Source organism: Pleurodeles waltl, chromosome 10, assembly GCF_031143425.1.
Source record: "Pleurodeles waltl isolate 20211129_DDA chromosome 10, aPleWal1.hap1.20221129, whole genome shotgun sequence".
In the NCBI taxonomy this organism is placed as follows: Eukaryota; Metazoa; Chordata; class Amphibia; order Caudata; family Salamandridae; genus Pleurodeles; species Pleurodeles waltl.
The window spans coordinates 6,978,311-6,994,751 of record NC_090449.1 but is presented as its reverse complement, the minus strand read 5'-3'; the positions used below and the strand labels follow the sequence as shown (position 1 = coordinate 6,994,751).

Sequence of the window (16,441 nt, the reverse complement as noted above, 5' to 3'; positions counted from 1 at the left end):
TGTATCTGCCCACACCCCAGGCTGCTCCTTGCTCCACACACAAACAGCGTTCAGGTTTGGATGTTTATTCTGGGTATGATGGCAAACACAACATCTTGGAGGCCAGGGTCTTCTGGAGACTTTAGTCTGTTTGCCTGCAGTGTCCCACCTCCCCTCCTGCTTCCAGGGGTGTGCTGGATGCCAGGGACAGTCAAGCCTTGGGAACCCTCATTGTCTGCTGTCAGTGGACCAGCAGTGCCCAAGACAGGCCTGCTGCGGTGTGGACAGCTGGTGAAGAACTGCCTGCTCCCTCAAGAAAGGCAGGAGTGAGGCGAGGACCCACTGCTGAAAAACTGGTATCCTGTGCAAAAAGGAATGCAAAGGCCAAGGGCAAATGGATTTGGGCAGACAAAGGCCTCATGAGCAGAGGTGAGCTAGCAGCGGGCAGATGTGGGCACAGGGCTGCAGTTCAGTCAGACTTTCTCTTGAGCAGGGTTGGCTGTTGTCAACCCTTAGGGGGCGATTTATATATAGGCAGATGGCCTGCCGTTCCACCATGTGGACAGAGTAAATTACGCCGTCCCCTGACGGAGGGACGAGGGACCACCTATCTAATTCATACATGACCACCAAGCAGCCAGTCATTTATAAAAGCATTGGCAGCAAACACTCGCATGGCTGCTCCTGCCTGTGCGTTTTTCAGTTTGCTTTAGAGCTGCGTCAGCAGGACACAGCCCTGTAGCACAGAGTACTTTTTATCTTTACAAAAAGAAAATCCCAAAACTGGATTATCTTTTTGCAAAGGAAAAATATGGTACTTCCCCGCCATGGGAATATTCTCCCTTGGCATGGGGAGCATTGTAATGTTTTTATGCTGGCTACATGTCTGCCCTTCTAAATTGGGCAGGTGGAAAGGTAGCCATTTCTCCAACAGCTCTTACTCTCAGGGCTGTCGGAGAAGTTTGGCCACAGCAGAAGCAGTGTCATCTCCACCGTGTCCAAACTTAAGGTCTGCATTTAAATCGGGCGGGCAGCCTGTCATGTCGGTGGTGTGTATACTCGTTGTTGCAACCGGGTATACATACCGCCAACATATAAATCACCCCCTCAGTCTCTAAATCAATTCTAAATCCTTAACTCCTAACACAGTCTTGAATACCTGGAAACCCCACAGATTTCCTTAAGTATTGTATTGAAATCCCCAGAGGGATCCTAAGCTTTACCCTAAAGAATCCTTACAGAATCTGAACGCCTGCTGCAACAAATTAAGTGAGGGCTACTCAGTGTTTTCAGGATGAACAATCGTTGTACAGCACACGGCTGCAAATGCTCTTCTCTTTTATGTGCTGCATCCCAAATACATGAAACACACAGAAGGTGATGGGATGATGCTTGCAACAGGTGAAACCACTGGCAATCGCTCGGGTCGCATCCCAACCCATTGTTCTTTTGCCCACCACGCCACCTCAGATCAGACCCAGCCATACGCAAATCAGCCTTGACGCTGCTCCAGTGGGAATGCTCCAACGTTAACTGCCCGGCCAGGTCCTCCCTGAACTGGAACACAAGCAACCCAGGTCCAGTTTCACCCTAGTTAGGGCTCCTCAGTCAGGTGCAGCTTGATCCCAGTGACACAGTGTGCACAGGACCCACGTCTGGGCACAGCCACGCCACCTAGGGCGATACATGGAACTCACAAAAGCTAGCATTCCTCCCATCAGCTTTTCTGTGTTTCATGTACTGCCCTTAGTAGCATGGGTATGCCCAGACGTGGGCGGGGTTAGACAGATTGCAAGCATTCCTCCCATCACCTTTTCTGTGTTTCATGTACTGCCCTAAGTAGCTTGGGTATGCCCAGACGTGGGCAGTGGTTAGACAGATTGCAAGCATTCCTCCCATCACCTTTTCTGTTTCATGTACTGCCCTAAGTAGCATGGGTATGCCCAGACGTGGGCGGGGTTAGACAGATTGCAAGCATTCCTCCCATCACCTTTTCTGTGTTTCATGTACTGCCCTTAGTAGCATGGGTATGCCCAGACGTGGGCGGTGGTTAGACAGATTGCAAGCATTCTTCCCATCACCTTTTGTGTGCTGCCTCCCAAATACATCTGCACTGGACTGATGCTGGAGCAGAAGGTGCATCGACCAACCTGCCCCAGAGCTTCTCTCTCACCTTCCGAATCCAGAAGGTCCACAGTGACACAGGAGGTCCAACAGTTGGCCGTGACACAGTGAGGAAACCACGCATCACAGCTGTGCATTAACCCCTCTGAAGGGAGCGTAGACCATGCCAGCCCTACCCCTCTGTTGTCGTCTTCAGGATTTTGGCCGGAGCAACAGCAGAAACCCTTCGGCACCTTCCTTTTTTCTTCCTTGAAGGGTTGAGTGTGAAGGGGTTTCTTGGTCATCCTCTGTACTAACACTTGATTTTGACTCTTCCCATGGAGGTCACTCCAGGCTTCCCTTTCATGGCACAACCACACTAGCTTGAGGGTTTATATTGGGGTCTTTCTCTGGTTAGGTATGAGGGGCTTCCTCTGTCCTGGGGAATTCTGAAAGCCCTGAATATCCAGTCTGCATGGCATAGCTGGTTTTTCCATTTGCTTATTTCTTCTGCATAATTCTGAAGATCACTTTTCATCAGCTGCTACTTCTGTGCATTTAAGAGCGAGACAGCGAAGCCCCTCTGAGTATATGCACAGTTTGACTATTTCAGTGTCATCATCATTGAAGACTTAAAGAAAGTTGGCTTATTGTGTATTTCTTTGCCTGGACTTTACTATGATGTTTTTTCTTAAGTCCATATCCTCCCCAAACTGTTTAACAGTGCTGGACCAGGTGATACGCACAAGATCAGTATGGTGGTATGGGTAATAATTTGAACATGAAAAATGAAAAAAATGATTAGAGCTACTTACAATCTAGAAGGTCTGTACTCAAGACAGCAGGAGACATGTCTATGGTGGGCTGAGAAATATGCAACAAAATGCAAGAATTAAGGAGAATCGAAAGGAAGCATACTCCACAAGTAATCTGGGGTGAACCCTGAACATGAGGAAAGACCAAGCGCCTGATTTCGATCTTGGTGGAGGGAATACTCTGTCACAAACTTGACAGATATCCTGTCTGCTTTATTACCATCTCCATAGAATATCACAGAATCGTGATAAAGTGGGTGGCATATCCATAAAATTTGTGATGGATAATTCCCTTCCACCAATGCCTAATTCACACCCCAAGTCTACCCTACAGGGCAGATAAAAGTTGTATGAAACAGCACAAAGAACCACTCCCAAGGTCACCGACACAAGGAGCATCACCCAGTGCTCATGAGAAGACCGTTACCTGGAAGGCTGTCCGAAGGAAGGACATCTGTCAACCACCACTCACCTGAAAAAGAGCTTCAAGAACAGGGAGCAGGAGCTTCAGCCTTGTTTCCAGTGGCGCTGAAGGAGAGTGATAGATGTCACCTAAAAGTATCTTCTGAAGACCCATCTTTAGATCAGCGCCATTGCTGGTGCATTCGTCTAAGCTGTGTTTCTCCCAGAAGTGTCAGTTTCATCTTCCATGGACTTCCTCTTACAGTGGTAACAACTACTTATACTAGGATGATGGGGTCGAAATCCGAAGGAGGAATGGGTGTGGGGCATGGATAGGGTGACCAAAGCCAATCTGTCCATTAGGTACAGAGTAGGGAGTTGCAGCATTCAGGCGAGGGGGCTTATAGATGGCTCCACAGCCCTCTCTGCCCTTGATGTGCACACATGACCCCTAACTGAAGGATCATATGCTTTCTGATTCGTCTCTGTACAGAGCCCATGATCGCCAGCTTCTGCATTGAGGAATCTTGTTTAAATGTTTGAGCAGGTGCTGATGCGTTCGCACAGTCTAATGAGAAACGATGCTAACATCGCATACAGAGAGGCGGTCCAGCACTTGCAGATTTGTTCTTGTACCCACAGGAATAACTTATGTGTAAAAGTAAGCTCTGTAAGATACCTTTCTCCTTTTCTTAATGCCCAGGGCGCTGTGATGTTTCAAAAAAGTCTCTCCCTTTCTGTTTCCCAGAGCCATGGCGCTGGAGTGGGGGTGTCAGCCGCATCCAGGTGCAGCTGGTGGAGCCGTCGGAATGCCTCTGGTACTGGCCTGACATAACTCAACAGGACCTGTGTGCCAGGAATAAAGCAACGACTAGAGGGCACTGCCAGGTAAAGTTTGAGACCGCTGGACTGCACCATTTTTTAAGAACACAGCTAGTTTGTCCACCACTGGCACTGCTTTCCAGAGGGAGGAGGATGAGCCTAAGCTCTGTAGATGGGAAGGTTCCAGTTAAGAGAGTTTGCAATTCACTCGCCTCTAATGAGGTAGCGAGGGACGGTCAGACGCGACTCCCTCCTGTCAAGTGACATCACAGAGTTGGAAAAGCTGGTCTGGCAAAGCCTTTATTTGGAAGCCCCTTTGGCTATAGATGCACCATCAACGGCTGAGAAGAGAGTGGTAGCGATGACAAGGTTGGCTGTTTTTAAACACACGTGCTATCAGTAGGGAATGGTAGAGCACAGAGTGGCCTTGTAAAACCCTCACCCCTTGAGAAGAGCATGGGAGAGCTAGAGTGGGTAACTCTTCAGTATTGGAGGAGGGAGCGGTGGGGCTGGACACACTGGCCTCGTGAAGGGTGAGGATCCTGCCAACAGCACCCTATGACTACAGTCACAGTGATGGGATCATCTTGAAGCTGGAAATGGTAGGAACAGAGTGAGTTCTGGGATAGAGTGCTGTCTGTGTTAGCACCTTCACCCACTGATTAGAGTTGAGGCTGGCCTTGCAGAACCCTTGATGGTGGCGATAGGGAGGTTGGCTGTGTTGGCACTGAGGAGACAGCAGTACGTCTATAGAGATGGGCCCCATAAAACCTTTTAGCATTGAACTGAGAGGGGTAGAGATGAAGAGGTTGAACACGTTAATACCGGTAGCCACTGAGAGGGAGTGGCAGGAGACGTTGGTCATGAGAAAAAAGTTTTAGAGATGAAGGAGTTGGTTGACAAGTTAGCCCTGTGAGTGTGTGTGTGTGCAGTGTATATATATATATGTATATATATATATATGTGCCACATCTGAATGAAACCTTCCATACCAAACTAGATGAAACATATTTAGAAAACTTCAGTATATAATGCAGATTTATTGAATGATACCAGAATTCTTGAATACTTCCCGGTCGCCAGGCTGGGCGCACTCAGTGCCCTAATGATAAACTGCAGTCTTTCTATTACCTTCAATAACATTGAACAACATCATACAACATATACATCCTCTCCGCCTCATTATGTGCCCCTAACTCTGGCCAGTGAGTTGGAGAGAGAGAGCGCCCCCTACATCTCCTCCTAAGTCTCAAAGCTAGCGCTGTGCACATTTATAATATGCCTCACGATTAGGAGAGGCACGTGGGCTGCAAGTGAATCTATGAACGATACCAACGCTGAAAAACTATAGCTGCAGTTTGGTCAGTTTTTTCATTTTAGAGGGAGTGCTGCTGCTCTGCAATATCCTTTATCTCTCTTTTGTATGTTTTTATTTAGTATTTATATGCCAAAGTCATTCAAAAATACATACAAATAAATTCTGTTGATTATTGGAAACACCAATCTCCTCAGAGAGATATATTGTATAGAATGAGAAATTAAAGAATCAATACTAAAGCCCTAAAATGCTTTCATATATTAATAAATCCGTGAGTCTCTAGCTTTGAATAAATAAATTAAATAAAGTGAAGTCAAAACAGTAAGTTTACAAAACCAAATGTTGCCAAATTCCCCAATATTAATCTATTTGATTATTCCTTTATGCATAGACTGTCACAAAATACTCCATAGAGTCCAGTTTCCTAAACAACAGTGTCCGCCGGTCTCCGCAATTACAATATCAGTGAACAAGCTGTAGCCATTGGTACAGAGATGTACATGTGCTCTGTCCCCGAGAGAACTGTCTTGTTCCTAAGATGACTAAAGAAGATATTATGAACATCAGTACAAAAAACATTATTCCGTTTATCACGCAAAACAGGAAAATTTGATCCCGGAAAGCCAGAAGTCGTGGACAGGTGGCTATTATATGTCACTGCCCCCTCCTCATTTACTGATATCTAAAACAGCTGTTAGGAGAAGGCGGATAATACTTATTAATACATGTAGGGGGTATTATAAAGTAGTCACCTAGAGAAAAACTCCATCCTTCTCAGATTTGCTGCTCTAAACACTTTATAACTAAATTGTGAGATCCTACCACATTCTCTTAAAGTCAGTCGTAGCCTTGTCTCCTTTTCAACTCTATCCAGATGTGATGGTAAGAGAAAGGTTTGCTTACTGAAGCCAAGAACCCTGAACCAGCACCCTACCCCTATCACATTTGGTTTCAATAGCCTTTGCAAAATGTCATCAGGGAGATCTCTATTGCTGGTGGAAAATTGATGAGGAATTTTCCAAATGTTAATAAGTCAAACCCTTACCCTTCCATCACCATCTGGAGGCCCCCCTAACTGATGCCAATCCTTACGACCTCAGCCAATCTTCTGTTAGCAATCCTATAATATCCCAAATTCTTTCATCTACTAATCTCTGTACTTGGGACCAACTATCCTAAGCTTATTCAATCTTCTACAAACAAATAACGGTGACACTCCGGTATCTTGTATTCTGTGGAAATGTCTTTTTGGGAGCTCGAAACCAGTGTGAACAGGGCTGTTGTGGCTGCTGTTACTCTGGAGGAGTGAGGAATGACTGTCTCCCTTCTCAGGAACATGGTGTTGAGATGCAAGAGACGATCCACCTGGGGACACCTTGTGACAAAGAGATATCCTTGTTTGCATTTCAGGAGGCTACAAGTAATTGGCCAGATTTACAGAAAGTTTTCGTTCTTTTCTGAGGAAACTTGAGACATTGTTTGACATCAAGAGAATGGTTGAGCTGTAGGTTATGGAAAAGAATTAGGTGAAAATGTCTGTCCCTAGGACCTTTAGCCACAATGTTTGGGTTAGTTTTACAGATAATGTTACCTTTTCTGATGTGGATGTGGTTCTGGAATAGAACAAGCCTGAGTTTCACTTACTTTCCTAGGAGTTATCACATTGACCTTCATGATGAGTGCTAATTAATCGATAATAAAAGGTTCCTTCATCTAAGCAGCTAGAACGGATCAGGGCTGCTGCATGCACCGGAGCAGACCACTGTTAGACGCCTTCCTCGTTTTAACTGAGATTAATGATCCCTTCCTTAGTTTCTCAAGTCCTCAGAAATCTCTAACACATGGACCCTGACAGATGAATATTTGAGGGCTGATGCAGCAGCATATAGTGCATAAGGAAGGAACTCATTTGGCGCCATAGACTGTGGGTTTAGGTTGCTTTCCTGAGCCCAATAAAAAAAACATATCCACTTACAAGCATTTGTTTTAAGTGTCGGCACACTCTGGCCGCTTTCAAGATTCTTTGACAATCAGAGAGGATTTGTGAAGACCCAAAATTCGAAGTCCTCAGCAGCCAAGCTGTTCAATGGAGCGAGTCTGTGTTTGGATGGAAAACCTGTCCTTTACTCCTAGATAGCAGTGTCGGCATCAGATGGAACTGATCGCTCTGCGAACTAACCTGTTCTGGATGCTGCTGCTGCCTTTACCGTGATGGGGCTACCAGATTCACTAGACAAGGCTCTTTCCTCATGTTGCGCAGCAGCCTGGGTATCACTGGAAATGGCTAGAAGGTCTGAAGGAAATTTCCCTACCTACGGTGTCAAAAAATCATCTCCTTGAGAGCCTGGACATTGCCGCCATCGTGTAAATAATGGGCTTCGCTTGTTGGAGTATGCTGCAAATAGATCTGACTCTGGCCTACTCCTTTGCCAAGACAGTGACCTCATTTATCCTTTACTTACTTCCCTCTCGTAACTGTTTGCAGTCTGCGAAGCCTATCAGCACATGGGTTGTGTATCCTTGACACATGCTCCACTGGGATGACCAGCTTGACTGCAGATCCCTTTCAGCCGAATGGAAGGGTCTTGAATTGATAACTTCTCCATCCCTGAGAAACCTCAGGAACTGACTGCACTTCAAATGTTCTTGGATATTGAAGTATGCGTCCTCCAGGTGTATCGAGGCCACAAACTCATCTTTCAGTAGAATTGGGAGGTTACATGTTGGCTAACCCAACAAAGTCCTTGCTTTTCAGAAATGTGTTCAAACCTCTGAGGTCCAGAATGGGCCTCCATTGTCCGTTATTTTTGTGTAGTTGGAAAAATCTTGAGTAAAACCCCTGTAGTCACGCATTCACCAAGGGTGGGAGGAGCTCCTGGGATGTGAGTAAATGCATTGGCGGGCATCCACCTTGATGAATGTGTGACTACAGGGCACACCCTGCTGGAGGCTCCTTGAGCCGCTAAATTACTGACAGGTAAGTATACTCGAATGGAGTGAAGACCAGTTAACCAGTGAGTGATGGATTGAGAATTTATGCACATCCCTTAGGGTGCATGCAACCCAGGTCCTGAAGAAAGCCAAACTGACCCTTAGGGGCAGCTGAGAGGATTTGGCTGAAACATGTCAACCGATAAAGATTGAGGATGTGTTCGGGCATTGATCTTTAGAGTACATCCACTATTGTTTAATCTTGTCAACAGACTGCCGGTGGGTATCCTTTAGGCAATTTTGATTCACTATTTTCTTTGGTGTTGATCCTTCACAATACTAATACCTGATCTGTTGAAATCGAGCATTAAAGCACACCCCTGAGGCACTAGGTGTCAGTGGTGGGACTCCCATGATAAAGCATGCCACCAACTAGGTTGGTGGGAGAGGGGTCTTTTACTAAGTAAAAGGTACTTACAGTATTGTGGATAGAATAGGAGGGTAACTTAGTTACCAATGTTTGTGGTAGTGTACTCGCTCTTGTTTGTTATCTATATTGTTTGGGGAAGTTGAGCGAGCTCATTTCTCCTTCTTTTTGGGTTAGTGTGTTGATGGCTTTCTCCATGACTTTGGATAGGAAGGGCCGGAGTGAGATGGGTCTGTAGTTACAGAGCTCCTTTGGGTCTGCCGTGGATGTTTTTTCAGGAGAGCTGTGATTTATGCGTATTTCCAGTTGTCCAGGAAGGTTCCACTTTGGATGGAGCTGCTAATGAGTGGGGACCTGATCAGAGTTCCTCCAAAGTTGAAGATATGGTGGGGTCACTGGGGCCCCTGAATGGATTATTCTCATGATTTCAGTGGTGTGTTCTAGTGTGAGGGGTTTCCAGGTTGTGGTGGTGGGCAGATGTTTGATGAGTTCTTGTGTCATGCGTTGGGGTCGAAGTTGGTGTAGATGTTGAGGATTTTGTTGTGGAAGAAATCAGAGAGGTTGTTTCAGAGGTCTTGAGAAGGGGTGATTGAGTTGGCAGCAGCTGAGGTGTTGGAGAATTCTTTGATGATGTTGAAGAGCTCGTTGCAGTTGTTGGAGCTGTTTCCCAGTCTGAGAGCTATGCTGTTTTTCTTGCCTCGCTGAGTTGGGTGTGGTACTACCTGAACGCGGATTTGTAAGAGTTTTTTGGGGTGGTGTCCTGACTGGTTCTTCATTTTCTTTCCATCTGTTTGCAGAGTCATTTGAAGTTCCTAAGGTCTTCGGTGCACAAGCGGGTTCGTGTGTTCGTTCGCGAGAGTCTGACTTTCTTCAGGTGGCTAGGGTGTCTGCACTGTAAGCAATCCAATTGTTGAAGGCTTTGATGTTGGCTTGCATGTTGCCAGTGAGGTTTGGTTGGAGGGCAGTAAGAATGGTGGTCAAGTCTGTGTCCTCTATCTTCTTCCAGCTACATCTGAGGTTATCGGTAGTCTTGGCGGAGGAGAGTTGGGGTGCGTCAATGAAGAAGGGAACGATAGAGTGGTATGTCCAGGTCAGCGTAGTGAGGTGGCTGAACTTGACCTTGTTGCTGGCTGTAAAAATGGGGCAAAGGGTGTGTCGTGCCTTGAGTGGTGCCCTGGATGACCTGGATGAGTCCTAGGATCTTGATGCTCTCGAAGAGGTCCATGTAGTGGGGATCTTTTTGATCATCGAGATGGAAGCTGAGTTCACCAGGTAGGATGAAAGTCGAACTTGTAGATTCTTGACCATTGAGGAACCCCTGGTAGAGTGAGAGAGTGGACCTACCATCGAGGGCAAAGTAAGAGAGACAGAGATAATGGCTGTATAATGCCATTAGTAGAGATGAAGCTTGGACTCATAGATTCTTGACCATTGAGGAACCCCTGGTAGAGTGAGAGAGTGGACCTACCATCGAGGGCAAAGTAACAGAGACAGAGATAACGGCTGTACAATGCCATTAGTAGAGATGCAGGTTGGACTCATAGATTTTTTTTAATTTATACTTTTATTATTTTATTGCCAGTTATTAGCAGTTAGTACATTCATGCATATAATCAACATCTCTAACAGTTCGTCTCACCTTCTGCTTCTGGTCCCACTCACAAATGTATTTAATCCAGAGTTATAGGATTCCTCTATTGCCATTTTTGCCGTGCTTTTTCTGTCTGGTTCTGTACATGTTATCATTAGAGGCGCATCACCGTTCCACTTCTGTTTCCTTCATAATTCAGTTTCCCATCCTCCCCATATTTTTTCATATTTCTTCATACATCCTCTACTCTTGTACACTTCTTTTTCTATAATTCTACAATATTCCATTCCTATTTCCCAGTTCGGATGTGTAGGGGGCGTTGTCGAGCCCCATCTCAGGGCTATATCTCCCTTGGCTACCACGCAACCTATCTTGATGAGTGGTTTTGATGGCATGTATAGTCCGAGGTTTCCCATGTGCCCAGTAACACTGTCCTTGGTGTCAGGCAGAGGTCCTTGATGATTGCAGTCGCCAGCGTACTTTCCTCCTTCCCCCAGTGCCCTCGAAGGCGTGGGCAGCTCCATATATTGTGCAGAAAAGAGCCTTCCATTCCGCAGTCTCTCGAGCATTCTCACTGTCTATCCATCCTATCTTGTATGAAAAGGCCCCTGTGTAGTATTTTAAGCTGGATAAGTTGAAAGCTAGCTTTTATTGCCACTTTTTGGGGAATTATAATGCCTCTGCCCAATCGTCGTCTTCTAGGTTCCCTGCGTCTATTTCCCACCTATGCTGTAGTTTCCTCAATGTATCCTGTGTGTTCTTCATATGTTATTGATACCAGTTTTTTGTCAACTTTTCCTCTCAGCAACCTATTTTCTAATGGGGAATTTTATTGCGTCTCTTCATCTGGAGGGATGCTGTTTTTCAGGGCGTGGGATAGTTGTCTGTATTTGAGCCAATGGGACCCGGTCATCTTATATTCTGTCTGTAGGTATGAGAATTGGACTATCCCATTTGCATCCCATACTTCCGCTATCGTGGATATGCCAATGTCGTTCCATCCTCTGAATCCCTGCAGTGATTAGACCTCTGGTAGCCTTGTACCTTCTCATAATGGGGTTTTGGGAGTTAGTCTCCCAGCCCAGCCCATCCCATCTCCTTCGTCAGTATCCTCCAAACATCAATCACTCTTTGTGTTGCCGGGTACACACTCGCAGGAGTTCTTCCTCCATATAGTGCATGCAGATAACTGTGTCCCCATTCCGGATTATCAGCCTCTGTATATGCCCGATCATTGACTACACTGACTTGCGCTGCTTCGTAGTATTTCCGCACATTAGGCAGTGCAATTACCCCTTCAAAGCAAGATCTTTGCAGAGTTTTCAGTGATATTCTGGGTTTCCAACCCACCCATAGCAACTGTCTTACCAGGCTATCTATCTTAGTGAAAAACCTATCTGGTATTTTATATGGTGTATTTTGTATAACATACAGCATGATTCAGCCATCATTTTATATATGGCTGCTTTCCCTAATAGGGATAGTGGCAACGTCTGCCAATGTTCTGCGTCTAGCTCTAGTCATTGCAGTAGGGGTCTCATATTCGCCTCATAGTACTCAACCTGAGAGTGCGTTATCCATATCGCTAGGTATTTAAATTTGGTTTGCTCCATCCGGAGTGGCAATCTAAGGTGTGTACTTATCATCATCTTCCAAGGGGAACACTAGCAATTCATCCCAGTTAACTGCAAAGCCTGAATGTCTGCCAAATTTGGTGAATATTTGTTGGAGCCTATCCATTGTTTGCATCATGTTGGATAAGTATAGTAGGATATCGTCGGCGTACAACAACATGCAGTCCTTTGGCCCCTGACTACCCAGCCAGCACCAAATTAGTGGGTCCACTCTTATCCAAGCCACCAGAGCTTCAGATTCAATGCAAACAACATTGGAGATAGTGGGCACCCCTGTCTGGTGCCCCTCATGATAGCAAACTTCTGAGAAAGATGGCTGTTGACCCGCACCCTAGCGATAGGGCGGTCATAGAGGAGTCTGACCCAGCTTATATAATTCGACCTAAAACATCCTGGCTAAAACACCAAACAGATAGCTCCACTCCACCGAATCAAAAGCTTTGTTTGCATCTAGGGGTACAATTGCTTTACCCACCGGTGCCTCTCGTGCAAGAGCCATGTTCTTGTGTAGGCACCAGAGGTTCAGCCTGGTTGATCGCCCTGGCATGAATCCATTTTGGTCCTGGTGTACTAATTCTAAGATCACAGTTTTTAACTTATTCGCCGATACCTTAGCCAGTATTTTTATGTCCCCATTAATTACTGATATGCTCCTATCTGAGTCACATCTGTCCAGCAGTTTCCCTGCCTTTGGGATTAATGTCACCGTCGCTGTGTCCATGTCCTCTGGCAGTTTACCTGTTCTGTACGCTTCCATCAGAGCCTTATGAAGTGGAACCTTCACTTGTGTTCGTAGTCTTTTCAGTAATTCGATTGGGAGTCTGTTCGGTCCGGGAGCTCTACCTATTTGCATCCACCCCAAAGCTTGTGTGATTTCCTCCACTGTAATATCTTCGTCTAAAGCTACTTTTCACTCAGTTTCGTTATTGGGCTGTCTTCAATGAACGCTCAAATTTCTATTTCGGGGGCTGTTATGTGGGAGTCATAAAAGCGTTCCAAATATGTGGAAAATTCTTCAGCTATATCAGATTCCCTGATGTTTGCCTAATTTCTTTAATCTTCATTTTGTCCCTTTCCTTTCTTCCCAGCCACGCCAGAAGCTTCCCTGTCTTATTCCCTCCTTCATAAATTATTTTTTGTTTTGCTGTGTAGGAGGTTTTTGTCTCATTTTTTGCGAGTGCTTGGTATTCAACTCTTTTCTAGCCAGGCGCACTCTTATTAATGGGATCCCCCTTCTCCGCATATGTCTCATCTAGGCGTATTATTTCTTCCTCTAGTTTATTTAGTGCTGCCCTCCTCTCCTGTCTATCCTGTTTCCCTCCAGAAATAATTGTACCTCTTATGGTTGCCTTATATGCCTCCCTTAGTATCATTTCACTTTGCACCAGATTTCTATTTTCAGTAAAGTAGAGCTCCGAGGCTGTGGTCAAATGTTTGACCTCTTGTTTGTTAGTAAGTCGCCATACATCCATTCTCCATGGCTGTTTGGGCCTTTCGGTTTGGAGGTCGAGCGACGTCCATAATGGGGAGTGATCGCTTATTCCTCTAGCCAAATATTTTGCCTCCCTAAATCTGCTGAGTGTGCTGCCTGTGGTGAAGAAGCAGTCTAATCGTAAGTGCATTGAGTATGCCCCTGAGCAGAAGGAGTAGCATGTTTCCTCTGGGTGTCGACTTCTCCATATGTCACATAAACCTGTTGTTGCATAAACCCTTCTAGCCTCCCTCTTGTCCCACTTCCCTCTTGACAGGAGCTATTTCTATCTCTACTGGTGTCCATTACAAGGTTAAAATCGCCTCCCAGTACCACCAGGGCACATGGGGCCTCTACTGGTGTTTCTCCCACCTTTTTAATCAGCCCGTTTTGAAGACCTGGTGGGGCAAACACATTCACTAACAGTATATCCTTTCCTTCCAGTCCCACCACTATAGCTGTTTATGTTCCCTGTCTGTCTGTCCAGGTTTGTTTTTCGTGAAATGCCAGTGACCTCTTGATCAAAGTTGCCGCTCCTCTTGACCCAGAGGTGGATTGTGCTCAGCTGCCCAGTCTGTATCTCCCTCTATCCATGCACGGATGTTGTTGATCCATCAGGTGTGTCTCCTGAAGGAACACTATGGCCCTCATTACAACCTCGGCGGTCTTCTGAGAAGACCGCCAAGGCAGCGGGCACCAGAATACCGCCAGTGCTGGCGGTATTCCTGGCTCCCTATTTCGACTTTTCCGCTGGGCCAGTGGACGGTAACAGTGTTGTCTTGGTCAGAATCGATAATACAGTTGGGATACTTTAAAAAGAAATTAGTTTCAATTAGTCTTGGATTCCAAAGAAAGAAACTGGTTTAAAGTGCGCTTACAGTCTAAAATGGGAATCTTGGTGTACATTATTTGGCTCATAAGTGCTTTTGTTTTCAGATATAAAAGGGATTGACTTGTTGTTGGCTTTGCCCAAGAGGTTGATGTTAAGCTTACTATATGCCAGCTTCTATACCGCATTTTGGACGGGGCGATTGGAAAGACTATTAAGTTCCATCTGGCTGAGATGATACTGCCATTAATTAATAAGTGGACGTTCTGGGAAAGACCGGTATGTAGAATTGCTCTAGGTCACTATTTTGAATAATATCAGCCATGGTTGTGGCATTGAACCTAATTATGTTTTTATACATTGTAGGTCTCTTCTTATGAATTAAGGTCAGTTCTAATATACTAGGTACTCATTGTGCATGGCCCTTAGGGTACAATTACTCTTGTCTTTTTGGGCTTTGTCTTCCATTAGTCTATTGGAGGTTTGCTCTCAAAAGAGTCTTTGTGAATAAAATTGTGCATGTTTTGCTTCCCACAAGTTTGATTTTCTTTTACACACTCTGGGTGCATGCTTTGTTACAAGACTTTATAGGTTGTGCACCACATAATATGCACTATGTTAGTTGTGTTTTGGTATGGGGTACTGGGTGTTCTTTCTTTTATGGTTCGCAGTGTTGTATCAGGGTTATACCTTTGAAGACCTTTGCCATTGCAAATTGGTCATAATAATGAATTTTAAAAATGGAAATGAATTACAGTATTGTGTAGTTTGTTGTAACTAATATGTTGTTTCCTCATTGTGATTTATCAGCCTTGAAAAAGTCCATTTGTGGACGAAACATGTGTTGGCTGAAGTTCTACTAGGCTGAAGTTCTACTACGAAGGGGTCGAATTATACATTCTTTGGCCCTCTTTCCAAACATTTGGGATCTAAGTGATCTGTATATACATTTCGTCTTATGTGTCTATGTTGCTTTATTGTCCTGTACATTTATATTACGTGTGCTATAAGTCTGTATGATTGTTAGAATTTTTATTCTTGATATGGATATATTAAAAAGTCTGGTTTTGTACCAACAAATTAGTTTTTTTGTTGTTTAGAAAGATAGAAGAATGAACACCCTTTTTTGTTTTTTGATTAACTATCCCACTATTAGTGGATCCACTAATGTTATTTTTCTAGATTTAATTTTTTTAGTTTGTTACAAGTTATATGTGCTCTATGTTACATATGGTGTGCTCTACTATTTCGTAAATTGACGGTTACAGTGTTACCGTCCACTGGCCCAGCGGAAAAGTCACATCAACATTGCTGCCGGCTCGTAATAGAGCCGGCGGCAATGCTGATGTGCAGCGGGTGCAGTGGTACCCGTTGCGCATTTCAGTGCCCGAATTTCGGGCAGTGAAATTAACGATGGGGCTATGCCTGGGGGCCCCTGCCAAGTGCATGGGCAGTGCAGGCACCCCCAGGGGCACCCCAAGTCCCCCTTACCGCCAGCTGTTCCATGGCGGTGTTTATCGCCATGGCCAGCCTGGCGGTCGGGGATTATGACCACCGGGCGAAAGCCTGGCGGTATAGTGGAGCAGCCGGCGGTATGGCCGTGGCTATAGCGCCACGGTCATAATAGCTGGCGGAACACTGGCAGCCTGTTGGCGGTGTTACCGTCAGCTTACCGCCGGCCGCCAGGGTTGTAATGAGGCCCTATATCCGTTTTTTTGTCTGTTGAGCACTCTTTGAACGGGGCTCCGCTTTACTCTGTTTCCCAGTCCGTTAACATTCCATGTTTGTATCGATACACTTTGTAGCTGCATCATGGTGGATGTGTTCTGTGTGTGTTTGCGCAGCCTCCTCTGTGTTTTGGTGAGGGACCATGTTTAGTTTTGTTGTGAGACTTGGTTCACTGAACCCCCTTGTAACTTACCCCCCTCCCTACCTTACTGTACGGTGATTCCTGAACTAACCACTTACTCAACTTACGGCATGTGTTGTCCCCAACCTTAAAACCAAACAAACATTTTGTGCTTTCATCACCTGGGCGTGATGGCCCCCCATTGACGACATGTCCATAAGAGGTAGATCTCATCTCCCCCATTTTGTATCAAACATCTATGTGTTCCAA

General features: G+C 45.4%; 1 protein-coding gene across 1 annotated transcript in view; it reads left to right on the top strand.

Moving 5' to 3' along the window:
* Positions 1-16,441, top strand: part of LOC138260684 (mucin-2-like) — a 241,279-nt gene that overhangs the window by 22,701 nt on the left and 202,137 nt on the right. The window contains exon 4 of the mRNA XM_069209183.1: positions 4,048-4,187. Coding sequence (XP_069065284.1) covers positions 4,048-4,187 — 140 coding nt within the window. The remainder of the gene's footprint in view (positions 1-4,047; positions 4,188-16,441) is intronic.